The 14651-nt window shown below is 35.5% G+C and overlaps 2 protein-coding genes across 4 annotated transcripts in view; one reads left to right on the top strand and one right to left on the bottom strand.

The window, feature by feature from the left end:
- Positions 1 to 5049, top strand: part of ptk2ba (protein tyrosine kinase 2 beta, a) — a gene marked incomplete at its 3' end in the record, with an annotated part of 28766 nt that extends 23717 nt beyond the window's left edge. For 2 of the 3 annotated variants that reach the window (XM_079854195.1, XM_079854193.1), the window contains 4 exons: positions 913 to 959; positions 3243 to 3377; positions 3481 to 3561; positions 4580 to 4795. In XM_079854195.1, the coding sequence (XP_079710321.1) occupies positions 913 to 959; positions 3243 to 3377; positions 3481 to 3561; positions 4580 to 4795 (479 nt within the window). Of the gene's footprint in view, positions 1 to 912; positions 960 to 3242; positions 3378 to 3480; positions 3562 to 4579 lie in introns of all 3 variants that reach the window. The other variant, XM_079854194.1, reaches the window with a different exon arrangement.
- On the bottom strand, positions 5037 to 13837 carry chrna2a (cholinergic receptor, nicotinic, alpha 2a (neuronal)). The gene is made up of 6 exons (XM_079854199.1): positions 13685 to 13837; positions 11745 to 11896; positions 11404 to 11448; positions 10497 to 10606; positions 7965 to 9024; positions 5037 to 6626 (listed from the first exon to the last, which is right to left on the bottom strand). Exons 1-6 carry the CDS (start codon positions 13770 to 13772, stop codon positions 6501 to 6503), a joined length of 1581 nt encoding a protein of 526 aa, XP_079710325.1. The 5' UTR covers positions 13773 to 13837; the 3' UTR covers positions 5037 to 6500.
- Positions 13838 to 14651: the final 814 nt, after the last annotated feature.

Raw genomic sequence — 14651 nt, 5'->3', positions numbered from 1 at the left:
CATGAGTGACACGCCCCCTAATGCTGATTGGCTCACTCTCTCTCCTCCCCCATCATGAGTGACACGCCCCCTACTGCTGATTGACTACAAGTGTGTTGTGCTGCTCGGTCTGATCCGCTTTCAACAGCATTTCTCTGAAATCACATACTGCACTTTTAAACGACAGCAGTGATTATATTTGGGTGGAGAGCGGAGCATTTGAATCGCGTGTAAGAGCATAGCACAAAACTGATAGGAGCAGCTCTAGTGGAGAACAGTGACTGGATCTAAAACCCTCATATCTCCGTCACTGCAAGTTACCGAAACCACACATGAAATCCCAGGAAAACACATGGTAGACTTGCGTTTGTGCAGCGCAGAGCGGCTCTCTCGCACTGCATGATGTGACAGACAACTAGTTGTCCAGTGCGGTTCCATTCACACCATTTTCATTCCAAGAATGCGGGTTCCATTCCGAGAATGCGGTTGTGAGTCCTGAAAATGTACATGCATGAGTTCATATATAGAATGCAGTTGTCCCGTAAATGACTTAACTGCGTGTGAATGGAACTGTATAAGGACTCAAATACAAGATGACGACCATGTTTTGCTGCTGTCTGAATGTGGTCTATTTCAGTTTGTGTTTGTTTTTCTTGTAATATTGATATTTTATTTTATTTCAGCTTTATTTCTGTTACAGAACAAGATTTTGAATAGTTTTTTGTTTCAGTTTTAGTTAACAATGACAATACTGTTTTTGATGCACCTCTGGTTTGACGTGATTAAATATTAATTATTAAAGGAATAGATCGGAAATATATAAGTAGCCAATACTTATACTGTCACAGTCTCAATAATAACTTATAGGTTCCATAGTAAAGCTTCTTCTATGTTGTCACACTTTGGTTTTGTTTTTCTCTGTTTGGCTCTCAGATCATTTCCAGGGTCCCCCAGAGAAGCCCCCGCGGGTGTCCGCTCAGGTAATTGCAGTCTTAATGCGGTTAGGGACGGGGTTGAAGGGCAGAAGAGACTTCTGATCTCTTTTTGAAGCCGCTGAGTAAAGGTGTCAGCCGTCCTTTGGAAGTTTGCAGACGAGCAGATGGCAGCAATCAAAGCGACGGCTTTTACTGAGAGCTCTGTGACTAAAACCTGATGAGCTTTGGGCCTTTTGAGCTCACCTTGATAATGGGTCAGTCGAAAGAGGATGAGGGACGATTCCCTCATCACATATCTTTAGACTTCAGCCTTGGTGAAGTTGAAACGAAACCTTCTGTCTCCGAGCTATGCAGTAGCTTTGGTCAGCATCACCAAATGAGAGTAAGGACTAAATCAAATAGAGAGACTAATGACTTTTTTTAAAGAAGTGAAACATACATGATTCAAGGCTAATATAGGAACAAAAACTAAAACCATAAATAAACATTAATTGAAATAAAATAAAATTGATAAAAATTTAAAAACGTAACAAATACAAATATATTTTATTTCAGCTAGTTAACAACATTTATCATTTTAATTTAGTTTAACTTAATGTCCTAAAAAAACTAAAACTGAAATAAAAATAAGAATTAATATAAAAAAACGAATTATGAAAAATTACTGAAACTAAAGCCCTACGGGATTGGTTTTCAAGGGAAGTTCTTACATATTTTGCGATTGTTATTCCGTCCATATCTGCTAAATCTGATGTTTTTATCACACAACTTCTGTAAAAATTCAAGGTGTAAACTGCCTACTGTTTTTCGGAAAACTCCTCTGAGAAATCTAATCCCGTCCGAATGTGAATGTGTGTGATTGCTGATACTGTATTATACTAACGCTTGTCATGTGTTTTTGACCTACCTGAGTTGCCGTTTGCACACCAATCTTTCACATGCTTTCATTTCGTTTCAATATAGATGGTATCCGACGAAAAAAAATTAATAATAAAATGGTAACACTTTACAATAAGGTTAATAAGTTAACATTAGTGAAATCCCATGTTAGTTAACATGAACTAAGAATGAACATTCTTAGAGCATTTATTAATCTTAGTTAATATTTCAACATTTACTAATACATTATTAAAATCAAAGGTTGTATTTGTCAACATTAGTTAAAGGTGCATTGTGTAATATTTAGGAGGGATCTGTTGAAAGAAATGCAATATCATATACATAACTATGTTTTCAGTGGTGTATAAAGACCTTACTTAATGAACCGTTATGTTTTTATTACCATAGAATGAGCCATTTCTATCTACATACACCACGGGTCCCCTTACATTGAAATGCGCCGAAATGTTTCTACAGTAGCCCTAAACGGACAAACACGTTTCGTTGCTTTGTTGTTCTTCGTGCAAAGAAGCTAGCTAAAGAGGCTAGAGACTCCAGCCAGTAGTAGGAGCTCGTTCAGCATGTCTTCAGCCCGCCCATAGGGGGATCTCACGATAAAACGGCGTCTTTTCAGTGTCGAGTCAACTAGTAGCCTAGTTATATCATTTCTTCCGATACTGCCCTCTGTAACCGGTAGGCGTGGCTTGTGAGTGGCCTCGTAGGGCAGCGAAGCAAGTGCATTCTGGGAGTTGTTGTCTTTCATCCACATGAGCCAAAAACACATTTTCTGGCTTTTCTCAGTCTAGAAGGCACCAATTTCACATTTCTACTTCATAAATGACCCAATTTAAATACACATTCATCTTTCCAGCTAATGATCTAATGAACCTTATTGTAAAGTGTTGCCAATAAAATGAAGAAATAGAGCAAAATCGTGGAAACTGCGAAGCCTGCTCATTTTAATATCAGTGTCAGGTCAAGACACTTGTCTAGATTTCTCTGCTTAATTATGTGGGTCTATTATACACAACCACTTCTATAAACTTGTGAAGTTTACATAAATAGAGTTTTTATAATCAATTAAAATTGTATCTGTAAATAATCAATTAAAATACATACACACTCCCACCTCATAAACATAGAGATGTTCGTCCCGTCCGAATCGCTATGTGAAATCACAAACGTCGAGTGCTAAGATTTGCGACTCAAACGTCATTTAGAAAACTAGTCCTGTCCAAATAGGGCTTAATATAAATTAAAGCTAAATAGAAATATTTAATAACAATAACAAAAACACAAAATGGCTCAAGTAACTCAAATACCACTGACATGGTTTAAACCTCAATGCAAGAAAAATTCTCAGAATTTCATCTGATAAAATCTTTATTAAAAAAATTATTTGCAATGATCTGCTACACATATTAACACGACTGATTCTGACCATCATAGCCGGCTCCCACAGCAGAACTGGATCGCACAGATGACATGGTCTACAATAACGTCATGGAGATGGTGAAGGTCGTGGTCCAGCTGAAGAACGATGTCAACACGTTACCAGCCTCAGAGTACGTCAATGTGGTGAAGGTAGGTCAACTTTGAACATCTTATTTCTGGTCATTTATGCTGAATGCTTAATGTTTGGAGTTGTGTTTCTGTTTGACAAGGTCATTATTGTCTTATTTTGCAGTCGGTAGGAATGACGTTGCGCAGTCTGATCCGTAGTGTGGACGACATCCTCCCGTCTCTACATGAGTCCATCAGAACGGAGGTAAAAGGATTTCGATAATATACAGTAGCCATAGTGACTTCCCAGCGAACAGAGAACTTTCTCAGAACGTTCTGGATTGTACAAGCAAACGTTCTTCCAGAGATGTTAATAGAGAATTCGGTAAAAGCTATCTCAAAATATGATGGGATGTCATAATTTTGTCATTTAATATCATAATTATGACATTTAATCTTATAATTATGACTTGGTATTTAATAATTTTGACTTTATCTCATAATTATGACATTTAATCTTATAATTATGATTTAGCATGCCGTAATTTTGACTATATCATAATTATGACTTGTCATAATTTCAACTTTTTATCTCATAATATGATGGAATGTCATAATTATGACTTAGTATATCATAATTATGACTTTATCTCATAATTTAGACTTTCATGGAACGTTTTTTTTTGGGGAAAATTTTTAGTTTCGGAACATAGTAATCTTCTTATACTTTTTACAAAATGATCAAATTAAAGGGGCTATGCTGCGAGTAAGAATTTTCATGTATTAATCGCTTTTTGTATTGCCAATGTGTGAACAGCTTGTTACGAAACCTTTCCCAACTTTATAGCTCGTCTATGAAAGCCAGTAGACTGATGTTTTTGCCGTTTACGCTTGCTCCCAAGAGCCTCTCTTTCGTTCAATGACACATGAAATGAATGCTTATACAATGTTCAAGATAATGCTGAAAGAGCCATTCTGTACATGTTATGTGTTCATGAATGCGAGCACCAGCAAGATGTTGCTGTCTGCAGTTCACTTAACAGCCACCGGTGTCGCTAATAACAAGGGTTTCTGAATTCTACGTATAGCGCCTTTTAACTTTACATTTTTCCATTATTAACGTTCAGAGAACTGAATGGGAACATTAGCAAACCGTTCATTGGACATATTTTTGCTAGCTGGGTTAGTGAGCTATTTTGAACAAAACGTCATAGATGGTTTTACCCAGAATGCACTTAAATGCAGTATAAAGCATGTTGTCCTGGCTCCTCTCTGTTCCTCAGATTGAAGGAACTCAGAAGCTGCTGAATAAAGATCTGGCCGAGCTGATAAGTAAGATGCGTCTGGCTCAGCAGAACGCCGTCACGTCTCTGAAGGACGAGTGTAAGAAACAGATGCTGACGGCCGCTCACACGCTGGCCATGGACTCCAAGAACCTCCTGGACGCTGTGGACCAGGCCAGAGTACGAGCCAATATAGCCAAATCCGCCACACCCTAGATCTGATCCCTGATTGGATGTCAAACAGGGGGTTTTATCCAATGAGAAAGCTAGAGGATGAATTTATTTGTAAATGACCTGGCACAACTCGCTTTATTTATGCTTCCGAAAGGTAATGAAAGCAGTGCTTTCGATGTTGAATGTTTTCAGATATTTTTTCAGGGAATGTATGATTGTAATCCTTTTTAAGATGTTTAAGTCAAAGATGTTTAATTTCTGCACACTGTGGAAGGAAATAAATACAGACGTTTTGCAGTTTTGTCATTTCAAAGTATTAACTTATTTCATTTTCTAAACTTTACAAGTATGTTTATAAATAGAACATCAATACAATTAGCTTTCTATAAAGTACAACTGATTTAGAATCACAAAAGTACATTTAATTGTTCTGAGTTTTCAGTGCCACCATAAATTAAGACTTCATTTCATTTAAAATACTAACAATTTGTAATATATTTCAAGTTCACTTTTTAATCAATTTGGATTACTAGATAAAGAATGTGTCAAATTTGTTTCATGTAGATTTTAATACCTTCATTTAATGTAAAAAATGCCTTTGATCAAATTACCTTTTTTTAATTATTTCAATTGAATTGTTTATTTATATCTCATTTTATGAATTTATTATAATCATGACTTAGTGTTTTTTTTCTGACTTTCTATCATAATTATGACATTTAATCTTATAATTATGATTTAGTATATCATAATTTCGACTTTCTCATAATTTTGACATGTCAATTTCCAATTTTATCTAATTTTATGATTTTATATCATCATTATGACTTGTCATAATTTCAATTGAATTGTTTATTTCTATGTTTTCATGACAGTGGGAATCCTGGTGTTTTACACAATCATCAGCAGAGGGCGACAGCGCTCATGTCGTCTCATTTGTCATTAGTCTTTTGGGGACTTTTTTTTCACAGCTGTATAATAGAGTTATTAAGGGATATGACTGGCAGATAGTCTCACTTACAATAATTATGAAGTCAACCGAAGGAGACGTTTTAATGTCACGATTCATTCTCGATTCCAGCAGATAAAGACAGATCCTAGTTTGGCTTTAATTGCTCTTCATGTTACTTCAAAATAGTGTTTTAGTTCAGTGGACGAGCGGAATTTCAAGTCGTAAATGTCATTTTTCTCCCAGGTCCCATTTGACCCACATGGTCCACAGACCCGTCTTGGATAATTGCACGACCTTCCCAATATCAAAAACATTGTGTTTTCAAAGACTTAAAAAAAAAAACAGTTATAAATAAATAGTTGCCTTCTGACCTTGGAGATAATTGCTGTTGAAAGCGGCACGAAATGTAATCTACGATTCATTGAACAGTTGGATAAAGGGTAAAGAGTGAACTGAATTGAACTGCCACCCATCAGGGTCACATAAGCGTTTGCCTCTTTCCCAAAGGTTAATTTTGCATATTGCGGCGGTGACGGCCCCGCTCTTTATGCATGGAAACGACAGGACTCGGGTGCGGTTTGATAGTACTAAATGTCAGGGCATTCAGTTGTTTTTCCTGCGTTGTAACAATGAATTGCGTCCTCAAATATTCCCTTTAATCAAAGGAAGAGAGAAAAAAATTGACCTTTATACCTATATATATTACAGTGTTTGCCATCTTTTTAATGGTCCCTGTAAAAGGTCTTGGCTTCAAGTGTTTATCAGAGCTCTTGATGTTGGTGTGTATCACGGCTCTTAGATCATTCCTGATATCCAGGGAGGTAAGAAGAGGCCGACCGTTCCCAGCAGGCACACGATGATGAACATCCACAGAAAGATACGATCAATCACCATTCCCACGTATTTCCAGTCCTCCTTGACCTGTCAAAAAGCAAACACAGTGCGGTTCAGAAGTGCTCAGAGCAGGAAAACTGTGAACAATGTAATGAGGTCAGTGGCCGTGAAGCTGAGGAATATCTGTTTAGATAGTGGAGAAACATGTGACGCAATATTCACTCAAAGGGTTTTGCACTTTTTCGATCAGCCTGTTTCCACTTTAGTCTTTTTTTTTTTAAGGTCACTGCTTTTATTGTCAACATTTTTGTCGTAACTGCAATTTTATTTCTAGTAACTGCAACGATTTCTATAAATCAAGACTTTATATCTCACTATTACTTTTTCTTTCTTTATTTTATTACTTTATTTCCCATAAGTGCAACTTTATATCTTTATTTCTTATTTTAAACAATCTCTTTTTATCTTATAATTATGACTTTGGATGTCATAATTTTGAATGTCATAATTTCAACTTTTTATCTCACTATGGCTTTTTGTGTCATAATTTTAACTTTTTTTTATCTCCAAATTATATTTAGGATGTCAAAATAATGACTTAGAGTTCTCTAACTAAAAGTTAGAATTATGAGATACTAAGTCATGATTAAAACTTTCTATCTTAAATGACTTGGTGTATCTTAACTTTATCTCATAATTTTCATGTAAATTTCAAATTTTCTCATTTTGACTTTTTATATTACTTCTTTTGCTTTTTATCATAGTTATAACATTTAATCTTATAATTCTGATTTAGTATATCATAATTTCGACGTCAATTTTCTAATTTTTTGACTAAATTATAATCATGAATTAGCATGTTGTTATTTTCACTTTTTATCATAATTATGACATTTAATCTTATAATTATTATTTAGTATATCATAATTTCGACTTTCTCACAATTTCGACATCTCAATTTCCAATTTTATTTAATTTTATGACTTTTTATATTATAATTATGACTTAGTATGGTGTAATTTTGACATTATATCATAATTATGACTTTTTTATCTCATATGATGGGATGTCATCATTTTTATGGTTTATTATAATTACAACATTTAATCTTATAATTATCGTAATTTTGACTTTATATAATAACTATGGCATCATAATTTCAACTTTTTATCTCATAATGACAACCTTTTATCTCATAATATGACGGGATGTCATAATGTTGACACTTTATCTCTTAATTATGACATTTAATCTTATAAATATGACTTAGTATATCCTAATTTCGACTTTATCTCATAACTTTGTCTTGTCAATTTCCAATTTTATCTCATAATTACAACTTTCCATTATGATATGATTACATTTTTTTGTGTGTCAGAAAGAGGCTTCCATAATCCCCTACGTCTGCATGAGTGAAAGACTCACTGAAAAGTCTTCATTCTCAGCGTGCAGGTGATCAGCGATGTAGCGCACCCCGTCCAGGGCCTTCAGGACACACGGTGAGAAGCTGAGACCGGGGTCTGACACGAGGTCCGTGAGCTTTGCTGGACGCTGGCGCAGGTTCATCACGTGTCCTAACTGCCGGAGCTCGTACTTCTGGAGCAAAGGCTCCGAGTCGGACAGGTGCAGAGACGCGGCGGATGGGGACGAGATGGACGCGGATATCCCCATCCCCACCCCGAACTCCATGTCCTGACAGTCCTGCCCGTCCACGTCGGTCTCCTGCTGAAGCCAGCTTTTAGATGTGCTGAGGTTGGTCGTGTTGCGGTGCTTCGGCACGGGTTCTGGGCGTCTCATGAAGAGCCAGCGGGGAATGAGGTCCAGGAACACCGAATGAACCCAACTGGGCATTTTATGGGTGCTGGGCGATCGATGGTGCACATTGAGCACAAAAACAGTTATGACTATGGAGAGGGTGACAAATATCATGGTGAAGAGCAGGTACTCTCCGATGAGTGGAATGACCAGAGACGTGGAGGGAATGATTTCAGTGATGAGCAACAGGAAAACGGTGAGGGAGAGAAGGACGGAAATACACAACGTGATCTTTTCTCCACAGTCCGATGGCAGGTAAAACACCAGCACGGTCAAACAAGAAATAAGCAAGCAGGGAATGATGAGGTTGATGGTGTAGAAGAGAGGGAGACGGCGGATGATGAAGAAGTAGGTGATGTCCGGGTAGATCTCGTGACAACAGTCGTATTTCTTGGTGTTGTAGGTTCCCACGGCGTTGATGATTGCCCATTCGCCACTCTCCCAGTAGTCCTTCAAGTCCACGGTGTTCTCGATCTGCTCCAGGTCAATCTTGGCCTTGTCGTAGGTCCAGGAGCCGAACTTCATCTTGCAGTTTTGTTGGTCGAACGGGAAGAAGGTGACGTCAATGCTGCAGGAGCTCTTGTAGATGGCGGGAGGAACCCAACTCACCTTCCCCGTGTGGAACAGGTGGGCTTTGGTCATGTGGGTCACTGCGAACTCGCCATCCGCGCTGTAGACAAAACCACACCAGTTTACACGACTACTCAAGAGTTTGGGGTCGCTAAGAGTTTTTTGTTCCACTTTACAATAAGGTTCATTAGTTAACATTAGTAAATGTAAGTACTAACATAAACTAACAATGAGGAATACATTTGTTATTATATTAGTTCATATTTGTTAATGTTAGTTAATAAAAATACAGCTGTTCTTTGATGTTAGTTCACAGTGCATTAACTAATGTTAACTAATACAACCTTTGATTTTAATAATGTATTAGTAAATGTTGAAATTAATATTAACTAATGCTGTAGATATATTTTTCTTTCTTAGTTCATGTTAACTAAGGTAGTTAACTAATGTTAACTAATGAACCTTATTGTAAAGTGTTACCGATATAATTTTTTTTCACCAAGGCGCCATTTATTTGATCAAAAAATTCAGTAAAACCAGTAATATTGTGAAAAAGGTGACCGTTTTCTAATTTATGCAATTTATCCCTGTGATCAAAGCTGGATTTTCAGCATCATTACTCCGGTCTTCAGTGTCACATGATCCTTCAGAAATTGTTCTAATATGCTGATTTGATACTCAAGAAAAATTTATTATTATCAATGTTTAAAACCTTTTTTTTTTTCAGGATTCCTTGATGAATAAGAAGTACAAAAAAGAACAGCATTTATTTTAAATAGAAATATTTTGTAACATTATAAGTGTCTTGGCTGACACTTTTGACCAATTTAATGCATAATTGCAGAGTAAAAGAAACAATCTAAGTCTTAAGCCTCAGCAAAGAAAGAAAGAAAGAAAGAAAGAAAATTGCATGTTGCATTCAAAGGGCCATAAAAACACTTAAATATTTACTAACATTGTAAATGAGCCACAGAAAGTCTGATATGAGCCTTTTAAAAGTGCTTTCTTTAAAATATGGATGAATTATAGGAAGTGTCTTTGATGATGTATCTGGGGTAGAAACTTTCTTCATGCCTCTAGGAAGATGTTCCGTGACAATTGCGATAATTACTTCAAATATCTACATCACTTTTTTTTTTAGCATTTGCTTCAGGTCTGATGATGCAAGAGGACCTCAATTTCTATTTGTCGAGATCAAATTCGCCTCCTAGATAAAGACAGACCTGGTTTTTCCAAAAATAGACAATAGTCATTTGACATTTTATTAGGAGATTAAAACATGCACCTTTTTTTAATCAACTACAGCAGTGCTTAACATCTTATTTCACGCCATGTCTGTTTGATTTCACATGTTAATGTTACAGAAACACCGGAGCGCTGGATCTAAGGCCTGCAGATATTAATAGAGCCATTAAGACTTGGACCGCCCTCTTTCTTCCGGAGTTTTAACAGGACACCGTGTTAGTTCAACGATAACGTTTAATCTCCGAATACCCAGGACCACCTTGACAAAATCTTCCTGCATATGTCATGTGTGTCACAACCTTTTTAGAAATATACATCAGTACTTACTTATTGTATAAGACGATGTCAGGCACCCAAATCATCTCTGACGGGACTCTAATAGACGTCACATTGTCAAACTCGGAGGGGTTCCAGCGCAGTTTATAATCGTTCCATTCCTGCAGGATCCAAAGCAACTTACATTGCATTCAATATACACATTTCCCTGGGAATCAAACCCATGATCTTGGCGTTTCTGTGCTTTACTGTTTGAGCTACAGGAAGGCTAATTTGAACAATGTTAACAAATGAAACCTTATTCTAAAGAGTTACCATAATTACTATACTGTATATGTCCAAATTCTATATTTAATTTATTTTAAAGAAAGTGCATTTATTGATGTACATTTTGCAAAGTCACATGCCTTCTTATTAGCATGTGATTCTTCAAAACTCACTCAGCTACTTGACTTTTTATCATAATTATGACATTTAATCTTATAATGATTTAGTATATCATAATTTCGACTTTTTCATAATTTTGACGTGTTGTAATACATATATACATGCTGTAATTTTGACGTTATTTCACAATGACTTGTCATAATTTCAACTTTTTATCTCATAATTATTTTTTATCTCATAATATGATGGGATGTCATCATTTTGATGTTTTATCATAATTATGACATTTAATCTATGACATAATTATGACTTAGTATGTTGTAATTTTGACTTTATATCATAATTATGTCATCATTTCAAATTTTTAGCTCATAATGACAACTTTTTATCTCATAATATGACGGGATGTCAATAATTATGACATTTAATCTTATAATTATGATTTAGTATATCATAATTTCGACTTTATCTCATAATTTTGACTGGTCAATTTCCAATTGTATCTAATTTTATGACTTTTTATCTCATAATTATGACTATAACAGACTATAATTATGATTATAACAGTCACCTGTTTCAGCCAAACGTTTGTTGTCATCATTTGATTCTTCTCATCCTGTAGAATATCAGAGGATGAAGTTAGCATCAAACATTCGGTCTGGTAGATGACTAAATCCCACAGACTTCCATTAAGTGGGACTCGAGCCATTTCTGGAGACCAGAATATTACAGAGAGCCTAGCAACCACACATTTCCATCAGAATATGTAAAGCTCTTGTTAACGCTATGAAATGTATGGCCAAAATGGCTTGCATTTGTAAGATGGTCTTAGTGCATTGATGCTTTGAATTTGCCACTCACCAGGACAGAGACAAGCATCAAGCATAGAAAACATGCAAAATATCAACTTACCACATCAATGAGCTGGGCGATCGAGAGACCAAACTTGACGATGACAACATCGCTGATGTTCCGCACAGGTCTGGACCACTTATTGTAACCGAGGAAGAGTTTTTGAAAGAGTTTGTCTTCTGCATGCGCATGGATCCAACCATCTGATAGTGCTGCAAGAGATATTCATAGACAAAGAGAGAGTTTCTGACAGATCTTGATCATGCACTTTATTTTATTAGTGATAACTGATTCATTCTGCACTGTAATTGATTACAGTGTCTGATAAATGTTTTGGAAAGGCACAGTGGAGGATGAGCAACACTGAATAGGTCATAGTTATGGCTGGGTAAAAGAAAAGACTGGCCGAGCAGAGCCGCCTCCTCACTGTAATTACTATTTGTTCCTTAATCACTGCAGTCAGCTCTAATTAATCCAGCCATCCAGTGATTTGTGATGTGTGTTTTTTTTTTTTTCTTAGTACAGAGGGTGGGAACTTCATATTAGAATCTAAATGGAAAGAAGAGTGGAGTCACTCAGGGACAGAAACTAATGCAATGCAAACATACAGTGTGTTGAATGGTAAACCACAAGGTCAAAAAAAGAGAATATAATCTGAATAATATCAATAATCTGAAAATGCTTCTTTGTCGCATTCCTTTCAGTTGAATTGAAAAAAAAAAAAATAATTTCCAAATTTCTATTTTGACTTTTGATCCCCATTGTATATGCATAAGTACTGAATGTTTTAATATTTAAAAATATTTTCAATGGACTTAAGATTCCATATAGAATTATGGCGAGACATTACAAAAACAGTTTTTTTTTGGACTTTAGCACTTTATCTATTTGCGTCTGTAGATTTTAATTACAGTTCATATCTTTTTTTTCTCCTGCAATGAGCCAGAGATCTCCACTTCAGCAGATTTATACACCAAACTTTTGTTTTTATTCTATATTCTGAAGTTTATTACAGAGGGGTTTGTTCATACAGTATATAATTTGCCTGATTTTATTCCTAAAAAAGTTATTATTTTTTCTTCTGGCTGTATCTGGCTGTATTTTGGCTCTAATATGTCAAAATTTTACCTTTGACTCTAATATGTAAAAAATAAATAAAAAAATAAATAATTTTTGAACCTGACTTCATCCAATGTTCAGATTTGTGTTCTAGAAATGTATGCAAATGAGAGCATATTCAATTAGATAACCCCTCATTTGCATATTATTTGCATATAACATTTCAGAAAACTTGTAATAAATATTATTATTATTATTATTATTTGTACTTTTTTTTGCAATGCTTAATGTAGCAAATCAACCAACTGAGGAAGTATGGTGATATCTATTAGTTATTTATTTTTTTACCCTATTCAGATGGGGTATCTTGCCTTAAAATATGCTATATGTAGACTGTTGTGCAAAAAAGAAAATGTTTAAAATGTTATTAATATGCATTTCAAAGCCCTCATCCACAGATATATGAGAATAAGATACTAATTGTCACCATGATTTTTTTGCCAAAGACATGTTCCTGGATCAACATTCCTGTCCGGAAATTTAGTCCTAACCCTATACATTACAAATGACCCTAAAATCAGAGGGAAATGACAGGTTAATAACATTGACGCAGAAGCACATAACCCTAATCTTCACATAAACTGTAAACTTGTCCCTCAAATCTGATTGGTTAATTGGAATGTTGTTCGAGGATCAGCAAAGATGTTGATCCAGGAACATGTTGCACTTGTTGAAATCAGGTTCAGATCCTAACACTCAATACTTCATCTAAAACTTTCTGATAGCTTAGATACTTTGCATTACATCGTAGGCTACGTGTTTCATATACAAATGCAAATGATTTTAAATACATACATAAGCTACATGAACTATAGCCTAATTAATTCGATTTCCATATTTTTATATATATTTTTCGCCAGTAAAAAAAGAAGTGCACTTACCAGGTTTAACGTGTTCCACAATAAGAAAGAGCAGCCAGAGATTCTTCAAAAATACTTTGAAATGATTTTGCCCCATATCAATAGTCATGAGTCCGCTAGAGACGTGTGCAATGACTGCTCATGACTGCTGGATGTGCTGATCGTTGCTCCGGCTTCAGACTCGCACTGACGGACTGAGAGCCCCAGTGGGAGGGCTGAACATGCTGACATAACTGCACGTGCAAAGTCCTCAATCATTACACTAGCAAATAATGCAATGAGCAAGTACATATTAATTTGACACAATTTGTTTGAGATTTAGCCAGTTTCGCGTAAAATATTCACCTAACCGTAGAGCATTGTGACTTATTGTTTCGACTGGCTTTGTCTCATCAGCTTCCGTTTATTTTAGCTGTAGCTACAAAACCTTTTTGCTTCTTGATATTGCAAATTGTTACTTGTTATCGTATTATTTTAATCTATTATCGTATATACTTTATTCAGTGTCATTGTTATACTAGCCTATATGCAGCTTAATAATTATAAATGATGCATAATTGCATGCAACTAACCCTAAAACGAACCCCCATTCTTACCCCTATAGTAAGTACATGTAGTTATATATTATTACTCTGTACTTAAATGTATAATTACACTGTGATACTGACACCTTAAAATAAAGTGTACCATTTTAACATTAAATATTATAGTTGGTAATTACAAACATTTGACAAAGTTTGCGATTAACTTTTTGACATTTAATTTGATCCCTTGCAACTACTACATCAGAGACTTTAAATACTTTAGTCAAGGAATATCTCATGAATATTAAATGGGTCCTGTTGACGTTGCTTGATATGATAACGTTTCTGGAGCGTCCATGACCTAATCTATTTTTTTATTATTAAATGCTTGTAGAAGATCCATGACCTAATCTAATCAATATCAATGATTCGCCAAATAATGATCATCGCGCCTCTTGCGAACT

Source organism: Squalius cephalus (genome assembly GCF_949319135.1).
Source record: "Squalius cephalus genome assembly, chromosome: 20".
Classification (NCBI taxonomy): Eukaryota; Metazoa; Chordata; class Actinopteri; order Cypriniformes; family Leuciscidae; genus Squalius; species Squalius cephalus.
The sequence above is the reverse complement of the archived record's forward strand: the minus strand, read 5'-3'. Positions and strand labels throughout refer to the sequence as shown.